This window comes from Phocoena sinus, chromosome 6 (genome assembly GCF_008692025.1).
Source record: "Phocoena sinus isolate mPhoSin1 chromosome 6, mPhoSin1.pri, whole genome shotgun sequence".
Lineage (NCBI taxonomy): Eukaryota > Metazoa > Chordata > Mammalia > Artiodactyla > Phocoenidae > Phocoena > Phocoena sinus.
Window position 1 is genome coordinate 21,331,871 of NC_045768.1, and position 25,151 is coordinate 21,357,021.

Sequence of the window (25,151 nt, forward strand, 5' to 3'; positions counted from 1 at the left end):
AGTCAGAAAAACAAATACCATACGATATCACTTACATGCAGAACCTAAAATATGGCACAAATGAACCTATCTACAAAACAGAAACAGACTCATAGACATAGAGAACAGATTTGTGGTTACTAAGGGGGAGGGGGGAGGAAAAGAGATGGACTGGGAGTTTGGGGTTGGTAGATGCAAACTATTACATTCAGAATGGATAAATAACAAGGTCCTAATGGATAGCACAGGGAACTATATTCAATATCCTGTGATAAAACATGATGGAAAACAATATAAAAAAAGAATGTATACATGTGTATAACTGAGTCACTTTGCTGTACAGCAGAGATTAGCACAACATTGTAAATCAACTATACTTCAAATAAACATGGGGGGTTCTTGCACAAAATCATAAAAGAAGCTGTGTGTATGTATGTATATTTAAGAAATATACACACAGAAACCCAACTCATAATGCAATAAAAATTTAAATTTATGACAAATGCTCCACATTTACATAAAAATCTCAAAAATTAATGGAATTGAAACCACTGCGAGATAGTCAATAATTCTTCTAATAATGTATGTCCTCTTTACTCATGACTGTTTGCTAAGATTTGAGTTGAGCACTGTAATAGGGCTGACATGAAAATTAATAATTTTATCCACACATTGTTAACATTTGTTAACTTTGTGAGTTTAGTTCTAAACAGAAATAAGAACGGTTTTCCAATAGGGAAACAGATTTTTTTTTGGCCGCACTGCGCATCTTGTGGGATCTTAGGTCCCTGACCAGGGATTGAACCCGGGGCCACAGCAGTGAAAGCACCAAGTCCTAACCACTGAACCGCCAGGGAACTGCCAGGAAATAGAATTTAAATGACATCAGTAAAACTAAACAAAATGGAACAATTTCTCTTTGTTTCTGTCTGACTAGTCATTTGTCAAATTATTTATTTTAAAAATATTATTCAAAGGTATGCAGTATTTCTACAATGATTTGATAAAGACTTAAGGTTGCACAACATCCATTTTAAAAGTACCCGATGTTGCTTTTAGCTAGTTCTTTCAGAACCTTTCTTCTTTGCTTAGTCCTAAGTATGCTTTACATATTAAATACTTAGGGTCCATTTGTACATATTCATTCACATACATTTGGATGTGCTGGATTCTAAATTTTTTTTAAAAACCTATGTTTAAAATAAATTTATTCTAATATAAATAAATATGCAAATAAATAAATAAAACTTTTAGAGCACAGAGCCTAGTTCGGGCTGTACAGAACAAAGGTAAATTATAAGTTAACTTTATATATCTCTCATAAAAGAAAAGTATCAATCAGATTTTTATTTGTCCATTGATGTTTCCAGTCCAAATAGTGTTTCTCTAAAGCTAATAATATCTTAGCAGTATAATATCCTTCCACAGAACAATGGATCAAAACATCAGGATCATTCTTTAGGAAATTCCTATTACAGTCAGTTTGAGCCTCAATGTCTCATTTACTATACACATACTAGCGGACTAATATCCACTAGGCAGATGCAAGGAAATCTTTCAACTTGCTTTTGCAGGGGTAAATTATTAGAAGGATATGCAATACAAACAATAGTTTTACTAAGCTGTTTTGCTATACTGGACCACTTTGTAAAATACATTTCTGAATTCTACCCTCAAATATAAATTAAGTGAGAATGTAGAAACTCTGTCAGGCTGTCTCCTATTTTACAAAAAAAAGGGGAGGAGGGGGACAAATAAATAAACCAAATTTACAACTATTTAAGTGAAAAGGTACTACTTATATCCTATATGTATCAAGAGTTAGAGTCTTAATACAAAAACTTTCACAAGCCTGATAAAGATAATATTGTGTCTAATGATGTGAATATTGGCCAAAGACCATGTTGTGATTAAGTGACTGAATTAAAACTAGAAAGGAAGGAAGGAAGGAAGAAGGAGAGACAGCCCAGGGAATGGGACAGAATATTTACAAATCATATTTAATAGAAGACTTACAACCAGAATCTATAAAGAACTCTTATAACTCACCAATAAAACGACAACATAACTAGAGAATGGGCAAAGGATCTGAATGGGTTTTTCTCAAAAGAAAGATATACAAATGGCCAATAAGCACATTAAAAAAATATAGTCATTAGGGTAATACAAATCAAAACTACAACAAGTTACTACTTCACACACCCAGCAGGATAATTTTTTCAATGGAAAATAACAAGTGTTGGTGAGCATACGGTGAAATAGGAATCTTTTAAAATTGTTGGTGAGATTGTAAAATGGTGAAGCTGCATTGGAACACCGTTTGGCAGCTCCTCAAACATAGAGTTACCATATGACCCAGTGATTCCACCTCTAGGTAGCTGCCCAAGTGAAATGAAAATATATGTCCACACAAAAACTTGTATATAAGTGATATTAGCAGCATTATTTACCACAGCCAAAAAATGGAAACAACCTAAGTATCCATCAGCTGATAAAGGAAAAACAAAATGTGGTCTATTCATACAATGAAATAGAAAGGAAAATAACACTGATAGACGCTACCACACAGATTAACCTTAAAAAAATTACGCTAAGTACAAGAAGGCCATCACAAAAGGCCACAAAATAGGAGTCTATTTATATGAAATGTGCACAACAGGCAGATCCACAGAGACAGAAAGTAGATTAGTGGTTGACTGGGGCTGGGAGGAGGGAAAGAATTACTGCTAATGGGTATGGGGTTTCTTTCTGGGGTGATGAAAATATTTTGAAATTAGATACTAGTGATGGTTAATAATAGCCCAGATTAAATAAATACTGAATGTTAGAATTACAGAACATTTAGAATGTTAGAATTACAGATAGGGGCCTCATATAATTATTTATTTCTCCTCTCAATCCATTCCAGTTAGGTCCATGTATTCCAGAAATGCAAGTTATCTGATTATTATAAATTTTGAGAGAAAAAATAAAATACTTCTTCGAGATATATTTGTTGCTTTTTAAAAAAACTTGTTTTAAACTGCCACACCAACTAAAATGAATAAAGTGCTAAATTGGTTCAAATAAATAATACTGAAAAAAACATCAGGTCTATTTTCAACGTATGCCTAAACCAACGTCATTTTGGCTTCAAAACAGTAACCAAGAGCATTAAAAAAAACTTTCAAAAATAACTGTACTTATAAAAATTCAGCTTAAGATCAGATACAAACCTTAAATACAGCCATGCAATATCAACAGCACAATCCTACAGCTGTCCTCTCAGCCCTGAGGTACATCGACTGGATAGATGGCCTTATTTCAGATGAATTTCCTTTACTGTATCACCTGGATGTATAGTATTTCTTATTTCTATCTTTCTGAGAATAATAAAGGCCCAAATTCTAGCAAATTGAGCCAGTGGTTTTAGGAGTGCTGACGGCGCAGAATTCTCTGATGTACGTGGATGAGGGACTCTGTCACCTCACGTGCCATACCTGGTATGCACTGTGCCGTGGCCTCAGTGGTTATGGTCGGAGCAACTGGGGGCTGCTGCTGACTGGAGCTCACTTCTGGCTCTGTGTTAACTGAGGGAGAAAGGGCCACCTCACAGGAGGAGACCTGGCTGGGCAGATGGGACAGGAGCTCTTCAGAAGCAACTTGCTCATCCTGTCCAGGCAGCTGCAGGGCAGACAAAGGGATGCTGATCTGTTTGTTAGGATGGGATGTGCTCACCGGCATCTGTATGGCCACCTGCTGGCTGGTGCCATGGGCACTAGTGGGTCCTCTGTTTGGTGAAGCCAAAGATACCCTACCAGTCTTCTGGACGATTGGTCTAGACATCACAGAGGGGGATGCAGACATACCATGTGGGTCTAGCTCTGTGCTGATGGCAGATGTTACATGGGGAATCAGCTTAGCAGACCCTATACAGGAGGGACCAGCATGAGTCTGAGGCTTAGGTTTTGCCATCTGCGTCAACGAGAGGGCTGGTCCATCTACCCCTCCGGTCAGCTCTGCATTCGCCACAATATAATAATCTTCAGGAATCTCCTGTTTGATTTTCTTAATGATCACATCACTGCTGCATTCATCAATCATCTGAGCTTGGGAGCTTGAATGGAGAGAAGATGGGACTATTCCAGGCCTTTTTCGAGCAATGCTTTGAGGCCTTTGGGTTTGGGGTTCAAAGTCACTATCCTCATCTGTAACAGAAGACTCACAAACCATGTCAAACAGAGTGTTTTCATCTTCATACTCTTCAACAGCTTCATCCAGTTCAGAGGGCTCACTGCAATAAGAGAAGTCACAAGAGTCTCTGGTCCGATTACAGTCTAGCTTTGCTTTCACTGGTCTCCCAGGGTACCTTTCAACAGGGCTAGTTTGTGTCTCAGAGGGCACTCCAATTATACTGGGACTATCAGAGTTAAAACTTCTGTTATCCTGGAAACAGACCCTTTCTTGGGAGCCAGCTCTGCAAGTAGCTGTCAGTGGCCAGTGATAAGCATGGCCCGCACTACAGCCCCACATTGCTGTCAGGTTCCCATGGGAACCTTCCGAAAGCAAATGTTTCAGGTTTGGAATGAGGCTGCAAATGGTCCCATGGCTGTGGGCCCAGCTGACCAATTTGGATAGATTCTCAGATGAGGTATGAAGGCAATCCTCCATGTTACAGGATCAGCAGTGTCTTTCCTAAAGGAAAATAATCAGAATAAGAAGCTATTATTACCCAAGATATTCCCATATCTCAATCACTTCAATTTCCTTAAACTATGATCATGTGGCATTAAAAAAATGTACTTCAAAACTGTATCCAGTTAATATCACTGCATATGGGCAGAGACTGGAAGAGAATACAGGAAAAAAAGTAAAAACAATCGATGGTTTATGGCTACGGGACTTGAGAAATTTTTTGTTAATTTCCTTTATTGTTATAATGTCTACATAAGAAAAAAAAGTGAAAGAAAAAACAAGCAATAAAAAAGAGGTGAGCTTTTTCATAGTACATTTTACTTCCAAAGTCACACAGAGAGAGGTTCAGTCAGCCCTGTAATAATAAAATGTGTGTATTATTTGTATTAACCAGGAGGATGAACTTCTAACTTCACCTTCTGCTACCATAAACTTCATTACTAGAGGCAGGGCCACCAAAGGCTTAGATCCATTCTAGGATGGATGTCACAGAAGGGAAATCTGCTGGGCACCAGAAAACAAATGACACTACTGGAAGTCCAAGAAGAGAATGAGGGGCTGTATCTGGGAAGTGGGGAAGAAAAATTTTTAACAGAGATGGGAAAACAGTCTGGGAGGGGAGCCACTAGAGGCCCCTGCTGGGGTCAGGGGCACAGACAGGCTGTAGACCAGAAGCAAGGATGGGTAGGCCGGGTGCCAGCACCCTAACCAAATCTTAGGAGCAGGCTCCCCACTACCTTGCTGTCTGAAATTTCTGAGACATTGCCTTTATCTCACAATTTAGAGGTAAAAACATGCGTCTGGTGTATTTTACCATCTGAGGTTCCTATACACCCAAGTTGGTATATAATCAACTACCACAGAGGAATGAATCATTCCTTATTGGGAAAAGGTCAAAAAGAATACTTGTTATGGGTCCTTGACTGGGTAAGAGTGAGGACAACATGATGAGCAAAAGAAGTAAAGAGGCACGTGGAGTCCACATGTGATTAGAAAGGTTTAATAAGGCTCTGTCAAAAGGGACATCCTGGGAAGAACTAGGGAGGAAGGAACAAGGATCTTTTTTTTTGAATTTTTGAATTTTATTATTTTTTTATACACCAGGTTGTTATTAGTTATCCATTTTATTCATATTAGTGTATACATGTCAATCCCAATCTCCCAGTTCATCACACCACCACCACTACCACCCCCCGCCACTTTCCCCCCTTGGTGTCCATACACTTGTTCTCTATATCTGTATCTCTATTTCTGCCCTGCAAACCAGTTCATCTGTACCATTCTTGTAGAGGAACAAAGATCTTGATGTGTGTTCCCTGGTCATCTGCAGCTGTGGGCGACAAAAGGTACCCCGCTGGAAGTGGGCTCTGCACTAAGGTGCCAAGGTCCAACTGCAATGCCATGTGACCATGCAAAAGGGCGCATAAGAGCCTCCATTCTCTGCCCTGCCTCCATGGCACACCAACAGTAGTGTTTGGTCAATTCAAACCCTTTAACATGTTTTATCACATGTGTGATATGGCCTCTGTGATATGGCCACAGCTATAGTCAACATCCCGACCCTCATTTTCTACTACTACTATGGCCTTTTCCCATATTTCCTGTCTCCTCTCTAAACAGTTTCTCACCCCCACTGGGCCTCTAAAAACTCATTCTTTGGCTTGATACGTAGCCTTCCTCTTTCTTCACCTGGAAAACCCCTTCAAGACTGACCACCTCCTGTTGATGTCTTTCTAGATACTCTTTCAGTCTCAGAGATTTTAGATTTTCTTCCTGTACTTCCATTATCTCAAGAAACTTGGCCTTTGCTGTACTGTTATCAATGGACATTCTTATCCATTTCCCAGACTTGACTGAGGATTACCTGAGGACTGGGACTATGATATAATTTTTCATTCATCAGTGAGGACCTACTTAGGGATACAGAAGTTAATAAGATATGGTCCTGCTCTTGAGACCTTACAATCTATTGCTGGTGCTGAATAAGTGAATGAATGAATTTATAAATGCTGGCAGCACCATCAACACTAACAAAGTAAACATATAAGACCCTCAAATAAGAAACAAGAAATTTCCTCCTAAGACTTTTATTGTAATCATTCAAGGGATTAGAGGCTTTTCTCCCCAGTGATGTAACCAAAACACAGCTGTCTTGTGTATGTAGCAGAGTAATACATGAACCACCAGATTTTATGAAGCAGCACAACAAATCAGAAGGACAGGGACTAGTGTGGGAGTCAAGAACTTCAAATTTTCATCCTGGAGCTCCTGTCTGTGGCCTCAGACAAGCCACTAATTATCTCTAAGCTTAAAATGACAGGACTATAATCTTTATGTTTCCTTCGTACTCTAGCAATTTAGGAACTTACTTCATTTATATTCCTTTCATATAACTTTAAAGTAGAAATGCAGAAAAACAGAAAGACTGGGTGGGGGGTGTTGATGTTTGTTTGTTTGTGTGTTGTCTGCGCCGCATGGCTTACGGGATCTTAGTTCCCCAACCAGCGACCGAAACTGAGCCCTCGGCAGTGAAAGCACGGAGTCCTAACCACTGGTCCACCAAGGAATTCCCTGATGTTTGTTCTTCGAGCTTTTTTAACATATCTGTTTAGTTGGTATGGCAGAGACTGCTGTTTGCCTACCCAGTATCCATTGTCTCTTATTCATTACAGAGTCCCAATCTATTGGGGCAGCAATATGCTCACCTAAAACATATTTCCCAGCTTCCTTTGAAATGGGAAATCTCATGACACCATTCTGGCCAATAATATGTAAATGGAAGTCACTGGGTGGGGCTTCTGCAAAAGCCCTTTGAAGCACAGACTTGTCCCAGTTTTCGCCTTTTTCCCTTTGTCCTTCCCTTTCTTCCTGCCTGGAATAAAGACATGATGGCTGGGCCTGCAGAGGCCATCTTAGGAGCATGAAATAAGGACTTAAGGATGGGAGAGAATAGCCAGAGGAGCTTGGTGACATCATGGAGCCACTGCATCAGCTCTGAACTGCCTAAGATTCCTTGTTACTTAAGGGAAAGATAATCCCATGATCTTGCTTAAGCCACTGTTGTTGAAGTATTTGATTACACACAGCTGAACTCAACTACTAACTGATGCACAAAAAATAATACATTCACCTCTGGTTTTTGAAACCTTAGAGCAGAATCCTTCATTTTCTTTGCACTATACTCTAGGTTTCTCAGACTGGATTCCACAAATAAATCTTGGGAGGTCTATAATTTTATGGCATAATGTTTATAATTGTTTTCATTTTTATCATAATAAAAATACAGTTAATATAAGCATATTATGAATTATCTAAATCTTATATCTAAGTATCACCTTGTAATTTTAGTTCCCCTTTGCCTTTGTATCTATACTCATATTAGTGTCCACAATCAACTAAAGTAACATCACTCAACTTCCAATTTGCTGGGAAACTTTTTCATGCTGTACTCTTTCTAGCAGATATAAATACAAAACTACTCTTCTGCATTAATAGTTTTCAAATGAAAAGTATTATGATTTGACATCATGAAAGTAGCATATGTAATGTGAAGCAAAATACCTCTTTAAATGTCGTAGGCTAACGAGAAAAGAAATAAATGATATATGCTCACAGAAAAAATCATATACATTATGGCACAATATGTGAATGAAGTCATTGTAACAGTTCAAACTGTAAAAAATGTGGCAGAATCAAAACACAAAACTGTATAAGCCTGAGGAAGTCAAAAGTACTTACTGTCCAGGTAAAAGCTACTATACAGTAGTAAAATAGTAACTTTGCTGAAGACCTGCAGCCAGAAAAAATTATAATTAAAATAAAAGACAAAGTGGATAAAACTTTAAATTTTGTTAAAAGCTTATCCACTTAATTCTATAATAATCACCAACCTCTAAGAATCAACAGGTAGTAATCATAGGTCACTTTTATTACATTATGAAACTTACTAGCAATCTCATGAAGAGGCTCTTAAACTTTTCTTGAGTACCATAAAATGAAAATATTTTTCCAGTATTACTATTAATATAATTCAACCAGGCAACCAATGTTAACTGGTAGCTTTGAGAGCATAATTAGCTAATATTTAAGGTACTTAAATGGATTGAGTCTAAGCTGACAAGGAATAGCTATCAATATACTGCAATATATTCAAAGTTTAATACAAAACAGAATCAACCATAAGACAATCAAGGTACTTTCAAACTGCTGAGAATAAGTACAGCTAACCCTTGAACAATACGGGTTTGAACTGCACAGATGTACTTAAACACTGATATTTTTCAATAGTAAACAGTACACTACTACACAGTCAGTGGTTGGTTGAACCCTGGATACAGAGGGCCTACTATAAATTATACACAGATTAACTTGGAGTTGTTCAAGGATCAACTGTAGTTTCTAGGATCTACTAATTTCCTTCAGCAGTCTGATGATAAGCTCTATGCTGAAAAATAATGTTTCTTCTACATTTTCAAGAATAGAAAAATAACTTCAGATAGGATTTTCCCATATTTTATATGGGCAATGATTGGATTAGACACTAAGCTTTACAGAATTATCATGGGATTTGTCATTAAAAATTGAACCCCAAGGAGGTCTGCCTAGCAGAGTGTAGGTTAAGTATGAGATTTGATTGTCCTAAATCAGCAAAAAAAGCTATAAAGTTATCATCACCACACTGTTAACTTAGGCAAGCAGATATTCTATCATTAGTATTTATATTGTTAAAGTCAAAATCAGAAACATTATAGAATCAGACTTTCTACCATTAAACCTAACATTAATTATTAGGTTTCAGAACAACATAAAACTATTATTATATCTAACATTCACTGAACAATTACTGATTGCCAGGTACTACTCTAGGACTTGACATATCAATAATCCTAATTATATCAACAATCCTAATAAATTAGGTAACTTATTATCCTCATTTTACTTGGACATAGTAATGGTAGAGACAAAATTTGAACTTCAGTCTTAACTCCAGAGCCCACACTGTTCATTAACATACTATACTGCCTCCAGCATTATAATAGTAGAAAGATATTGTCTCAAGTCTGGTTTTCTTATCATATTAATGTTGTTAATTTGAACTTATGGTTTTGTAGATTTACTTTAGTTGAATTTGTATGTCTGTTTTGTTTTTTTTTTTTTTGCGGTATGCGAGCCTCTCACTGTTGTGGCCTCTCCCGTTGCGGAGCACAGGCTCTGGACACGCAGGCTCAGCAGCCATAGCTCACAGGCCCAGCCGCTCCGCGGCACGTGGGATCTTCCCAGACCGGGGCACGAACCCGTGTCCCCTGCATCGGCAGGCGGACTCTCAACCACTGTGCCACCAGGGAAGCCCAGTTTTGATTTACAGGTTTATTAGAACTCTAAGCATATATTTTACGTATAAACATATTTAAATAACATTATGATGAAAATGACTTAAGCGAGCACTAGGTATAAAGAAGGTTCATGAAAATATTTTTCTTTCAAAAGTTTGAGAAAAACTTTTTTTTTAGGAAAAAAAAAAGGTATAAAAAAATTATGCCGCTTTTCCAAAGCCTGACAATGAGCCACCAGTCAAACACCATGAATATCTTGTTGGCTTTCACCTGACTTCAGTTACAACAATTTGCCCCACAGTTCTTATAGTCTCTCTCTTTATGAGGTTCTAAACCTTTTAAAGGATTTGGTGTTGCTGTTGTTTTTTAATACCACTAAATCTCAATTACTGAGGCATAACAAAATGACACAAGAAGAAACAGAAAATCTGAGTAGCCATTTATCTATAAAATAAATTGAATTAAAAAAAATCTTGGGCTTCCCTGGTGGCGCAGTGGTTGAGAGTCCACCTGCCGATGCAGGGGACATGGGTTTGTGCCCTGGTCTGGGAAGATCCCACATGCCGTGGAGGGGCTGGGCCCGTGAGCCATGGCTGCTGAGTCTGTGCGTCCGGAACCTGTGCTCCGCAACGGGAGAGGCCACAACAGTGAGAGGCCCACGTACCGCAAAAAAAAAAAAAAAAAAAAAAAAGAATCTTTTCCGGGCTTCCCTGGTGGCGCAGTGGTTGAGAATCTGCCTGCCAATGTAGGGGACACGGGCTCGAGCCCTGGTCCAGGAAGATCCCACATGCCGTGGAGCAACTAGGCCTGTGAGCCACAACTACTGAGCCTGTGCTCCGCAACAAGAGAGGCCGCGATAGTGAGAGGCCCGTGCTCTGCAATGAAGAGTGGCCCCTGCTCATCGCAACTAGAGTAAGCCCTTGCACAGAAATGAAGACCCAACACAGCCAAAAATAAATAAATAAATAATAATAATAATAAAAATCTTTTCCAAAAAAAAATTTCACTGGTGAATTCTATCACTCATCAAGAAAGAAATAATACCAAAATTATGTAAATATTTTCAAAAACTAGGAGGAAGAACTACCCAACTTGTTTGAGGCTAGCATAACCCTTAATACCAAAACCAGACAAAGATATTACAATAAAGAATATTATAGATCAATATTCCTAATTTGATGCAAAATCCTTTAAAAACTTTAGCAAGCTGAATCCAACAATATATAAAATGGGTAATACATCATGACCAATCCCAGGAATGCAGACTTATCCCAGGAATGCAAGGTTGGCTGTTTATTCAAAAACTAATCATACTCCAATAAAAATTAATAAAAACAAAAAACAAAAACTAATCAATATAATTCAACATATTAACCATCCACTGGGGGGCATATGATCAATTTCAATAGATGCAGAAAAAGTATTTGACAAAATTTTAAATCTATTTATGATAAAAACTCTTAGCAAACTAATAATAGTAGGAACTTCCTCAAACTGATAAAGTACATCTACAAAATGTCTACAGCCAACATCATACTTAATATAAAAGACTGAATTGTTTCCTCCCAAGATCAGGAATAAGGCAAGAACGTACTCACTTGCATCATTTTTATTCAACATTGTACTAGATGACACAGCTACTGAAATAATACAATAAATGAAAAGGAAGAAAAATTAGAACAGAAGAAGTAAAATTTGTCTATTTGTAGATGATAGGGTTGTTTATGTAGAAAATTCCAGAGAATTCACAAAACAACAGCTAGAACTCATAAATAAATTTAGCAAAGTAACAGGATACAAGATTAATATTTTAAAAATCATATACCAGCCTAAAAATATTAGAAAATTAAAGTTTAAGAAATTACATTCATAGTAGTGCCAAATGTATTAAATACTTAGGAACAAATTCAAGACTTCTATACTGAAAACTACAAAACACTGCTGAGAGAAATTAAACATGACCTAAATAAATAGAGATATATACCATATTTGTAGACTGGGAAGATTCAATATTGTTAGGTTGGTATTATTCCCAAATTGATCTACATATTCAATGCAATTCCAATCAAAATTCTAGCAGGCTTTTTTAGTAGAAATTGACAAGTCGATTCTAAAGTTTATATGGAAATATAAAGAACTTATAGAATAACTAAGCAAAATTCTAAAGTAAGAATAAAGTAGGAGGACTCACTCTACCTGATTTCAAGACTTACAATAATTTCCAGCTACAGTAATCAAGACCGTGGGGTACTGACAAAAGAACAGACACATATATCAATGGAACAGAGGAAGTAGCCAAAAATAGACCCACACATATTTGGTCAATTGATTTTTGACAAAAGTGTAAAGGTAATTCAATAGGAAAGGAAAATCTTTCAGACAAACGGTGTTGGATCAATAGGATATCCATTAAAAAAAAAATCAACCTTTAGTTACACTACACATAAAAATTAACTCAAAATGGATCACAGACCTAAATCTGAAACTAGAAAACTCTGAGAAGAAATCATAGAATATCTTTGTAACCCTGGGGTAGGCAAATGTTCCTTAGGATGCAAAAAGCACGAGCCATAAAAAATTCTGATAAATTTTACCATATCAATTCTAATGGAATATAACTAGCTTTAGCAGGGATGGAGAAGGGATCCATTAAACTTAAACACATTCAACATTGCTACCTTCTTTCAGGAGTTCCCTGAGTAACTTTCAATGCAAAGGAAACTTGGGTATGGTCTAAAAAGCACTGATGATGTCTCAACTAACAGACCAGTGATTTAAAAACCTAGAAACAACAACAAAAATAAAACAGAACATGGGAAGCAACAGTTCTTTTAAAAAAACAGAAATAAGGTTACTCTGTTTTTTCTTATTGAGAATGATGTAAACTTCCTATTTTATTTTCCCACCAATTAGAACTCTCAGAATCTAAGAAGTATATCATAAAAACTTAATTTCTCCATATTCCCATTAAAGGATACAATTTATTATGTATGTTAAATATGGAAAACTACTTAAACAACGGAGATTTTATCAAAAACAAAAAAGTCTGAAGAAAAAAGTTCCAACATTAATGTGTAGAAAGGAGATACTACTTAAGAAAAACACAGTAAAGGATATGGAAAGGGTATTTATTGCTATTGAGGCCTAGAATGTGCTTTCTAAAATTTAAAATACATCTATTGTTTCAAACAAAATTTATATGTAAATTATATAAATTAGTAGACATTAAAAATGGGCTTACAAATAAAGAATTCAGAGAATATTTGCTTTTACTTTAAGATAGTGTTTATTAATTTTCAAATGTCACAACTACCACGTAACTATTATGTAATTTTTTTGGAAAGAGACAAATTCTAAAGATACTTTGTCCATAGTATTGATAATTTTAAAAATCACACTAAAAAATATTTAAATTCCATACCATGTATATATAACATATATTTCATTTATATTTCAATTCAGTAAAATCTACTGAATACCTGCTATATGCTAAACACTGTGTTATGGAGTAAACTGTATCCCTCCAAAAAGATATATTTTAGTCCTAAGTCCCACCACCTCAGAATTACCTTATTTAGAAATAGGGTCATTGCAGATGTAGTCAGTTAAGTTTGGATGAGATCATACAGAGGTAGGGTAGGCCCCTAACCCAACACAACTAGTGTCCTTAAAAGATGACAGATACACAGGGAGAAAGCCATGTGACAATGAAGGCAGAGATTGGAATTATGCAGCTGCAAGCCAAGGAACACCAAAGATTGCCAGCAAACCACCAGAAAGAAGCTAGTAAGAGGAAGGAATGATTCCCTGCAGGTTTCAAAAGGAACATAGTCCTGCCAACATCTTCATTTAGGACTTCTAGCCTCCAGAATTGTGGGACAATAAATTTCTGTTGTTTTAAGCCACCCAGTTTGTGGTACTTTGCTAGGCAGCCCTACGAAACTAATACACACTGTGTGAAGCATTCCGGAAAAAAAAGAGAAATAAAACTGGCATTCTTTTTATTTTTTTGCGGTACGCGGGCCTCTCACTGCCGTGGTCTCTCCCATTGCGGAGCACAGGCTCCGGACGCGCAGGCTCAGCGGCCATGGCTCACGGGCCCAGCCGCTCCGCGGCATGTGCGATCCTCCCGGACCAGGTCACGAACCCGCGTCCCCTGCATCGGCAGGCGGACTCTCAACCACTGCGCCACCAGGGAAGCCCCAAAACTAGCATTCTTGACTTCAAGAAGTTTAAAGTTTAATAGTACACTATGTAAGTCAATTAATTAAACTATAATACAAGTAAATGTTCCAGATATGGGGATAATGATTAATTCTACTTTTGGGGTGAGGAGTGCAAAGGAAGTAGGATCTGCTTCCCGAAAGAGGTGAAGGCATTCTGCACAAAGCCACAGTGACTTGAAACAGTATGGTGATTTTAGCCAACTATAAGGATTCAGTTATTACTGGCTTGTGACCTTTAAGATGGGAACTATGGATGAAAGATTAAACTGAAGAATAATGCAGGGGCAAAAGCACGATGGTCTTTGTGTACCGTACAAAGAGCTTGGGAGTTTACTTTGTGAAGAGCCTAAATCAGAAAACAGACATGGGCCAAACTCGTATTTTATAAAGATCATTTTTCAGATAGATTAAAAGGTGGCAAGGGGCAAAGGAGTCTAGACCAGAGGCCTAAGGAATTAAAAAAGAGAGGAAGAGAGGGCAGATCTGTTAGAAGATAACAGGCAGCAACTGGTGATGAATTGCTTTTGAGGAAGCAGGGTGAAAAGAGAGGCTAGAATAATTCCCAGCTTTCTATCTTGAAAGCCAGGATAGATTTGTTCTCAATCAAGATAAATATCGTAAGAGAAAGAGCAAACATATAGATTAGGAGTGATGATTTGTTCAATTTCCTTTAAAAAGCAATGGACTCAGGAATCACTGATTTTAACGGCATAACATGAACAGCCTATGCAACTTACACATAAAAACCTCCCAACCTATAGACAAGTATGCCTTTCTATAAAGCCTTATATGACTTTGCAAAACCATTTAAGGTAATTTGAAAAGTGGAAACCATTTCAGTAGACTTTCAAAGTCATTTTAATCAGGTTTCCTGGGTGAGAGTATAAAATATGTGCCTTCAGAGAGATTCACTGGTTCATGTAACTTAGTTCCCTGAGTCAAAAGTAAAGTGTCACCTGTCATCCATACTTTCAACAAACATGTATTAAACATTGTGAAGCGCTGGCTGAATCCTGGAAAGAGAAGGGTGACAAAGGCAGATTGTGTCATCACAGAGCTTACAGTCTAGGAGGACAGAGAAACAATAAAACAAATAATTTCAATCAAACATAGTAAGTGCTACAACAGAGAAAGAACATGGTGTTACAGGAACACGAGGCAGGGGCATCTCACCTAGACTGAGATGAGTCAGGGAAAGTTGGCTGCCTCTCACCCCACTAGCTTCTATGTTAGCTGAGAACCAAGGGACACATAGAAGTTAGTGAGAGGCAGGAAAAGTGTCCCGTTTGAAGGCCCAGAAAATAGAGAACATGCTATGTTTGAGAAAATGGAAGTTGTTCAGTATGGCTGAATGGAAGAACATAAGGAGGGGCCCATAAGGAGTGAAGAATGCACAAGATGTGTCGGAAAAGGCAGGCAAGGGCCAGATCATGAAGATCTTGTAGATCGTGTAAAAAACTTTGGGCTTTATTATAGAGATAATAAGAAAGTATTCTATGGTTATAAGTAAGAAAGCAAAGAAAAGTAAAAAATAAAGTAACTTAAGTAAAAATACATCATTCTGATAATAGTTTGAAGAGATCTAAGTCAGAAGTAAGAATCCAGTTAGGAGACAGAATGTAATAATTGAGCTAAGATATATTATTGGTAACCCGCCTTGGATAGTGCAGGGATGTTAAAAGGACAATAGATTTGGAAACCAAGTTAAGAGGCAGAAGATGAAAGATTAAATATGGGAAGTGGGAGGAAGGAATAGTTTAGAGATTCTGACTTGGCCACTGAGAAAGGTTTTGGTTTAAGCCATGTTACTTTGAGGTGCCTTTAAAACATCCAAAAGGACTTCCCTGTGGCACAGTGGTTAAGAATCCGCCTGCCAATGCAGGGCACACGGGTTCGAGCCCTGGTCTGGGAAGATCCCACATGCCACAAAGCAACTAAGGCCATGTGCCACACTACTGAGCCTGCGCTCTAGAGCCCACAAGCCACAAGTACTGAGCCCACGTGCCACAACTACTGAAGCCCACGTGCCTAGAGCCTGTGCTCCGCAACAAGAGAAGCCGCCGCCATGAGAAGCCCGCGCACCACAACGAAGAGTAGCTGCCGCTCGCCACAACTAGGGAAAGCCCACGCGCAGCAACGAACACCCAATACAGCCAAAAATAAATAAATAAATAAATTTATTTTTAAAAACCCACAAACATCCAAAAGGAGGTATCAAATAAACAGTTGGATAGACACATAGATCAGTATCAAAAGATTGGTAAAAGGAATGATGCAAAACATCTATGAACATTTTTGCACAATCATAATATATAGGATAAAAACTGGACACACAAAATGACATTAATGATAGCCTGATCTAAAAAAAAAAGAAAAGTGGTTATGAAGAACCTAGGAGTAGGACAGGAATAAAGATGCAGACATAGAGAATGGACTTGAGGACACGGGGAGTGGGAAGGGTAAGCTGGGACAAAGTGAGAGAGTGGCATGGACATATATACACTACCAAATATAAAATAGATAGCTAGTGGGAAGCAGCCGCATAGCACAGGGAGATCAGCTCCGTGCTTTGTGACCACCTAGAGGGGTGGGACAGGGAGGGTGGGAGGGAGGGAGACGCAAGAGGGAGGAGATATGGGAACATATGTATATGTATAACTGATTCACTTTGTTATAAAGCAGAAACTAACACATTGTAAAGCAATTATACGCCAATAAAGATGTTAAAAAATGCATTAGATAGAAAAGGATAAGCTGAGAATATTTTATTCCATTAAAAAATAAAAAGGCATAAACGTGGGAAAAAATTAATTACAATTACAATGGCATTCCATTCATTCAAAATATTCCCTATGTGTTGACTAGCAGTATTATTCAATCAAATTTTAAAAGTGGTTTTCCTGTCAATGAACATGATTTGACATGATGATTCATGCTTTACAGCCCATTCAAAGAAGAAGTATACAGTAAATAGAAAAACTGAAATTCTATCTCAAAGTGAGTGATGTTAACATTTTTAGCTGTCTTTAAATTCCCACAGCCTCATTCTCCTGATGGAATTTTCCAGGACTTAAGGAGTAGCAGGGCCTAATAATGAAGAATCTGTCCCAGATGCTGAAAATACAGCCCCACCTTGCTAAGTGAGCTAAAGGCAGGCTGAAACCACATTTCAGAGAACCATGCGAAAACACATGCTACTCCACTGTCCACTGGAACTGCTCTGACCAAGGTCACCAATAACCTCCATGTCAACAACCTCATCTGACACTCCTCGGTTCTCTTCTTTTGGCTTCTCAGTGGCTTGGCAGAGCTGTTCTCTGCCTTACTCGAAACTCTTTATCTTCCTTGGATTCCATGACACTGCCCTGATATTTTCTCAGTTTACTTTGCTGGGGTTCATCATCTTTTTTTTTGACTTTTAAAACTATAATTTATCAGTGGTCCTAGAATTCTTCTCATATTACTGTCTTACCAGGTGATGCTCTCATCCGCCCCTACAGATTGGTTATCAGGTACATACCCTGACAATTAATATCCAAATTAATATTTCAATAAATGGCATTACCATCTCCTCACCTGGTGAAGTCCATATCCTACAAGTCACTTTTGACTCCAATATGTTCTTCACATCTCTATGTAGAGGAACCTGCAGGCCTAGTTCAATTCTAAGACCTCACCTCTGGCCACTGGTTTCCCAAATACTAGGTTTTATAAAGCTTCTGGTTTATACTACTGCTACACTTCTAAAGCTTGTAATAAAAGATGAAACATTCAGACAAAGATGCATATTCTTTATACATAGTGGATAAGCTTTAAATAAACATTTTTAATATAGTAATGAGTTAGTTAATAAGTGTGGATATAATTACATGATATACATGGATACAGCTACATAATACATAAATTAATTCTTATATCTTTGCTGGTTCTCAGGAAGGGAGGACAGGTCTTTTTTATTATTGTGAAATATTTGCTCCTGGGAATGAGATTTCGAAGCTACTGTATATATCATATTAATAGCCCCTCCATTCTGACTTCCATTTTTAGGAATGAAGATGGTGAGTACTGAAAGTGGTAATAATTGTTCCAGATAAGATGGTGAATCAGTGACAGGAATTGAGAATGTGAGTAATCTATTTTTGTTCATAAAGCTAAATATTTTAGAAACTCTGAAAAGGGCTTAACAGATATCAGATGGCTTGAATTTCAGGCATTGGTAATAGGACTAAACCCTTCAATTTGAGGTCACAGCATTCATTTGAGAAAATACTCAAAGAAGGAAAGAGACCATTTCCCTGAGAAATGCAAAGGAATTTAAAAATTGATATGGTTTTGGTTGAGTATTATGGTCCCTTTGCAAAAGCACAAAAATTTCCTTACTTTTTCATATATTTCTATAGTTCATATTCTGATTCACTGCATATTTATCTATTTTACAATTAATACTGCATCATTTAAATTCCAGTAGCTGAATATGTTTTTATATTTGGGAAGGTAAATCCCTCCTCGTTATCCTTATCTTTCAAAACTGTTTTCTGATTCCTAATTTTTATGGCAAAGCTTCCAATGTTTAACGAATTAAGTATGATATTAGCTATTTGTTCCTAATAAATTTTCTTAACTATGTTAAAAATGTTTTCTGGGCTTCCCTGGTGGTGCAGTGGTTAGGAGTCCGCCTGCCAGTGCAGGGGACATGGGTTCGATCCCTAGTCCAGGAGGATGCCACATGCCGCGGAGCAACTAAGCCCGTGCGCCACAACGACTGAGCCTGTGCTCTAGAGCCTGCGAGCCACAACTACTGAGCCCGCGTGCCTACAGCCCGTGCTCCGCAACAAGAGAAGCCACCACAATGAGAATGCTGTGCACAGCAACAAAGACCCAATGCAGCCAAAAATAAATTTATTTTTAAAAAAATGTTTTCTATGTTTCTTAATTAAAGAATGTTGGATTTTATCAAGTTTTACTCAACTATACATCTGATCTTCTTTTTTACATCATAAGTTACATTTACAGATTTCTCACTGTTGACCCACCTTACATTTCTACTGCTACTTCTCAATTTCTGTCACTAGCCCCTCACCTTCTCTTTCACCTTTAAAACTAAGTTCATCAGTGGTTCTGGCACTCTTCTCATGGTGCTGTTTTACTAGATTATGTTTTCGTCTACCTCTGTCAATCTGGTTAGCAGATATATATTCCCCAATATTTTCCTAATTAATATCTCAATAAATGGCATCACCATTTTCCCAGCTGCTGAAGCCCAAATTCCAGATTTAGATTTCTAAATATTTTTTAGGATTTGAGGATCTTTACACAAATACACTGCCCGGGGGCTCGACAGCTGTGAGCCAGGCATCTTCTTGCTCTGTAATCCTTTCCTAAGCACTGAATGCAGACTATTGGAGAGTAGAAACCTTGACCAGCACTGTGTCTTCAACACCTTTAACAAGCATGACACACAGAAGGCATTTGATAAATATTGCACAAATAACGAATGATTACCTACTGAACGAACAAACTCAACTGAGTTCTCATGAATTCTTTAATTTGAAATATGCTACTCACCTGTTCTACCTGTCACCTAAACTTTAGCACTGTGTCTCCTCTGCCCCACTACCTCCTGCCCAACCTGACAAGAGCAGTTGCTACTCCTACCCATTCGCGAACAGGATTTCATGAAGCATAGAAGCAGTTCAGAGAAGGAGGGTGGGCTGTCAACAACCCATGTGGAATATTCACTGGCTACACCTCCTTCAACAAGTACGCATCATCTTTAATTGTAATCATACACTACTGAAAACTGACCCAGAAAGCCTGCTACAATCTTTTGCCTAGCTCACTAAAGAAGACTTAAGTGAAGAAGGCTGAATAATATCCAATTTACAATAAAATCAAAGAGTAAAACTACAGGCCTGTGAATGAAGTTAAGAGTATGTGCATATGTGAGTGTGAGTATTAGGTGGTAAACTTTGTAAAACCGTGCCCTGCTCCACTCCAAGAAACTCAGCTGGGGGCTACTGGCTTTGAAGGCAGTAGACGTTGCTCTGGGTACAAAAAAATGGTAGGGAAAACCTAACAGCTAGGTCTCTCTTGGAAGTATAGGGGCAGGAACCGACAGGCAGTTTAGCTTACTTACCAAGGGAGATATGAGAGGTCATGGCGTACTCTGTACTTCACTAGGCTCCCAAGAGGTACCTAGTGAAGTTGGAGAGTGAACATCATGACCACCAATTCTGTGTGCTGCAATGCCTGAGGTCTGTTTGTTCCTTAACTCTCTCACTTGCCTGGCCTCTGCTCCTGGGATCTCAGGAACATCTATGGTGACTAAAACTGTGAGCTCACTCACTCTCAATATCCCTTCAAAATGCTGCCTGGAGGTAAGCTCTAAGGTAGATGCTCTGTGCCCAGGAGACAGTACCAGCAACCCCGACTCCCACCTCCAAACCAGGCCTTGCTGCTCCAATTTTTGGAAGAATCTTCTGTTCTTTTGGGGGAAATTCATCTACTAATTTTTGCAGGGAGTAGGGGCAGGGAGAAGATTTTTCCTTGGCTTGTGCACGGTGGTCAGCAGTAATTAGCTTTTTGAATAGTCAGTCTGATCCCATCTTCTTCCCTTCTTCCAGATTTTTGTGTTTTTGGTTGTTCTACCAAAGTCCTCTTTTCTTGTTTTCCAGGGTCCCCACAGATTTTAATACATGGCATTTCACTTGGCTTTAAGAGATGAGTAGAACCTTTAGCTCAGTTGACTGCGAGTCAATGCACAACTGGAGAAACTGCAACAGTGATTCCCAAATCAAGCCGTACACCGAAATCACCTAAGGTTCTTGTTCGAAAAAACAGGGCTTGTTTCTTAGCTTAACTCTAAAGATTCTGATTCTGATTCACTAACCAAGAGCTTGGGCTTAGGCATCCAGTGTTGAGTGACTATCATGTAGGAATCTTCATTTGAGAACCACGGTTCTACACATGACTTTTTAATGATGGATAAAGTATAATTAACCAAGCCTTTACTTTTAGACATTTTGCTTACTCTGATTCCATGCAATGTAAGTGCTACAATAAACATCTTTCTATATCAACCTTTTTATGCCTCTATGTCATTCTGATAAATGCCTAGACATAGAGCCAAAAGCAGAGACTTAATTCTTTTGGTCAAATTGCCTTCAAGATAGGGTCTACCACAGATGGCTCCCAACTGTAGTACATGATAGCATCTATTTCCTTACCTCTCTGCCTATGTATGATAGTATTGTTTTTTTAAATAATTGCTAACTTTAGATAGAGGTAAAATGACATATTTTAAAAAAAAATTTATTTGTTTTTATTTTTGGCTGTGTTGGGTCTTCGTTGCCGCGTGTGGGCTTTCTCTAGTTGTGGCGAGTGTGGGCTATTCCTCGTTGTGGTGCGCGGGCTTCTCTTTGTCGTGGCTTCTCTTGTTGCGGAGCACAGGCTGTGGATGCACGGGCCTCAGTAGTTGGGGCATGCGGGCTCAGTACTGTGGCTCTCTGGCTCTAGAGCACAGGCTCAGTAGTTGTGATTCACAGGCTTAGTTGCTCCACGGCATGTGGGATCTTCCCGGGCCAGGAAGTGAACCCGTGTCCCCTGCATTGGCAGGCGGATTCTTAACCACTGCGCCACCAGGGAAGCCCAATGACATCTTTTTGATCTTACGTAAATGACACCTTTTTGAGTTATTCTATAATTGTAAAAATACTTATTCATTCAATAAGTATTTCTTGAACACTTATCAGGCCTTGTGAGCAAAAACAAACGTTGTTCTTACTCTAGCTTACGTAGAAAGTATCATTAATACAATAATCAAACAAATAAACCTAGTAAATAGTACTTATTATTATCACTGTGATAAATGATGCCATTAAATCTTATAAAGCAGAAACTTAACCTATTTAGAAGTGTCACAGAAAGCTCCCCTGAGAATTGAAGTTAACAATAAAGATAACGATAACAACACACACTGACATAGCACTCATTATGTGCCAGGTTTCATTCTAAGTACATCAGATATATTAATGCATTGACCTTTATGAAGAGGTACTAATATTATCTCCATTGTACAAATGAGAAAACTGAGTCAGATAGTTTAAGAAACTTGTCCAATGTCTCAAACCTAGTAAATAAAGGAGTCAGGACTCAAACCAAGGTAGCCTGCCCAAGTCAGTGCTACTAACCACTACATTATACTATCTCTCAGGTGATGTTCCTGAACCCAGTGTCCACACTCAGTGTGCTCCCCAGCCCCTTGGCCCGTCAGAAAGGGATGATGTGCTGCAGTGCTCCAAAAGAATGGGACTCAAGGTCTATGCTGACTCGAGCTCCTGAGTTATTTAGGAACATTAAGGATGATAGCGCCTCCCTTTACTTCACAGCTGCATCCATTTCTCCATAACCCCTAGGTGCTGGAGAAGGAAGGGGGAGGACTTTCCTTGTTTTAAAATTAGTAATCCCCAATTAACCCATGTTGATGTTTTCCTGGTAATCATCTCCACATTATAACATATTTGAACATTAAGCACCACTGTTTCATGAGGACGTGGGGGAAAAAGATCCATTGATTCCTGATGTATAGGCTTCTCAAGCTAAGAGTGAGTGCTTCTTGCGATGACCTGGCCTGACACAGACCTGGTGCCCACAGGCTGGCAATTTATTCTTTTTTTTCTTTTTTTTTATTGGCAATCTATTTTTATACTTTCATGTACGTTGGGCCTGTAAACACTAAGGATGGATTACTTTGAACACAATGTAAGCAGACAAGGCATTAGAAACACGGGAACTGTAAAGGCTTAAAACTCAAAACCCAAAAGCCTCTGTCAGTCTGCTAAACTTCTGAAAGTTCAAAGTATGGCAACTTAAAGAAACACACTCCAGGGATTTCTGTGAGGAGCACTCACTCACTTTGGGCCCTGAATGGGTTAGTGAGCTAAACTGTCAAGCAAATTATTGAGCAAACAGTCACTACTCCCACAAAGTACAGGAGTCCTCTTTATCCAGACACATTAACTATGACCCTATAATCACGAGACTGTGAAGAGAAGCAAAAGCTGTCATACACAAAAATATTCACTAATGAGCTGCCCAGTCCCCATTCAAACTCCCCCTCTAAATACTAGAGTCTACTTCTGGGAACCTGTTTATGTCACTCTCTCATTTTTGGATGCTGCAAATACCTGACCATATATAAGCAGGATGAATGTAAACTGAAACTACAAACTTTTCCAAAAATGCAGGATTTGAACAAGTTGCTGAAAAAATGCTGGAGATCTGATTTAATCATATGCAAAGCCACTTTTACAAATTAATGTCTGGCATACTTAGACCAGATAGCAAATGTGGGGAATTCTCAAAGATGATACAACAGATATTTCAAAAAAGAATGAATTAAAATTTTCTCTTTGGAAAACTGAAGAAACCAAGGGGTATTTCCACAGCAGCATTGCTTTTCCTGACCTGGCTTAGTGAGATGAAATTGGTGAAGGACACTGTATTCTGCCTATATAATTTTGTCAGAAAAGCTATACCCCCCAAATGAACATTCAAGCCACTTCTTGTTCATTCTAAAGATTAGCACAGAGCTTCGATTATATAGATCTTGTTAAATACAAGATTTTAAAAAAACCATTAATAGTTTTTTTTTAGTTGAAGCCTATACAGTATCAGTGTTAAAAAAGGAATGAAATTCTAATACATGCTACAACATGGATAAACCTTGAAGACTTTATGCTAAGTGAAATAAGCCAACCACAGAAGGACAAAGACTGTATAATTCCACTTATAAGAGTTACCTCGGGGACTTCCCTGGTGGTCCAGTGGGTAAGACTCTGTGCTCCCAATGCAAGGGGCCCAGGTTTGATCCTGGTCAGTGAACTAGATCCCACATGCATGCCGCAACTAAGAAGTCCGCACACTGTAACTAAAGATCCTGCACGCCGCAACTAAAGATCCCACGTGCTGCAACTAACACCTGGCACAACTAAAATAAATAAATAAATAAAATATTTTAAAAAAAGAGTTACCTGCAAGAGTCAAATTCAAAGAGACAGAAAGTTGAATAGTGATAACCTGGGGCTGGGAGAGACTGGAATGGAGAGTAACTGTTTAACAGGTACATTAAATTTTTAATTTCAGATGATGAAAGTTCTAGAGATGCATTGCACAACAATGTGCAATGTGAATATACTCAGTAACACTGAACCATACGCTTAAAAATGGTTAAAATGGTAAATTTCATGTTATGTATATTTTACCACAATTTAAAAAACCTTGTAATAAAGCAGGAATAAATATAATTTCCTTAACCTTAAAAAAAAAAAACTGATGCAGTAAAAGGTTAATTCAGCAGGCTAGGGTTGCTCAAACCCTGAATGTTCAACGAAAGGAGAATTAATCCTTGACAAGCTCCTGGGAGATGACCCCTAAATTCATGGAATATTTTGCCTGATGAGACTGTTTTGTATGCCTGAGACTTAGGGCCACACTGTACCAGCCTGATCTACAGGGGCTGGAGACTAAGTAGCTAAGGTCAGTCACATGAGCATTGCATGCTTATGTGACTGACTCTCAACAAAAACCCTGGACACCAAGGTTCAGGGAGCTTCCCTGGTTGACAAATATGTGCCATGTTTTGCTGGGAGAACTAAGTGTGTCTTCATGTGACTCCACTGGGAAGGCACACCTAGAATCTTATGCATGGTTTCTCCTGGACTTCACTCATCTGCTTTTTCCCTTAGCTGGTTTTAATCTATATTTTTCCACTGTAATAAACTGTAACTGTGAGTATAACAGCTTTCTAAGTACTGTGAGTCCTTCTAGGAAGTCATCAACCCTGGGAGTGGTATTGAGGACCCCCAATACAAAGCCCCAGTCAAGTCCCCTCACTAGCTACTATAAAATTTTCATCCCTACTTTAAGTGGGTTCACTTTA

At 38.3% G+C, this 25,151-nt stretch overlaps 1 protein-coding gene across 3 annotated transcripts in view; it reads right to left on the reverse strand.

The window, feature by feature from the left end:
- The window catches only part of KIAA1958 (KIAA1958 ortholog), a 184,629-nt gene that overhangs the window by 88,581 nt on the left and 70,897 nt on the right, over positions 1 to 25,151 (reverse strand). For all 3 annotated transcript variants that reach the window (XM_032634608.1, XM_032634607.1, XM_032634606.1), the window contains exon 2: positions 3,459 to 4,653. In XM_032634608.1, the coding sequence (XP_032490499.1) occupies positions 3,459 to 4,629 (1,171 nt within the window). In that variant the 5' untranslated portion in view covers positions 4,630 to 4,653. The remainder of the gene's footprint in view (positions 1 to 3,458; positions 4,654 to 25,151) is intronic.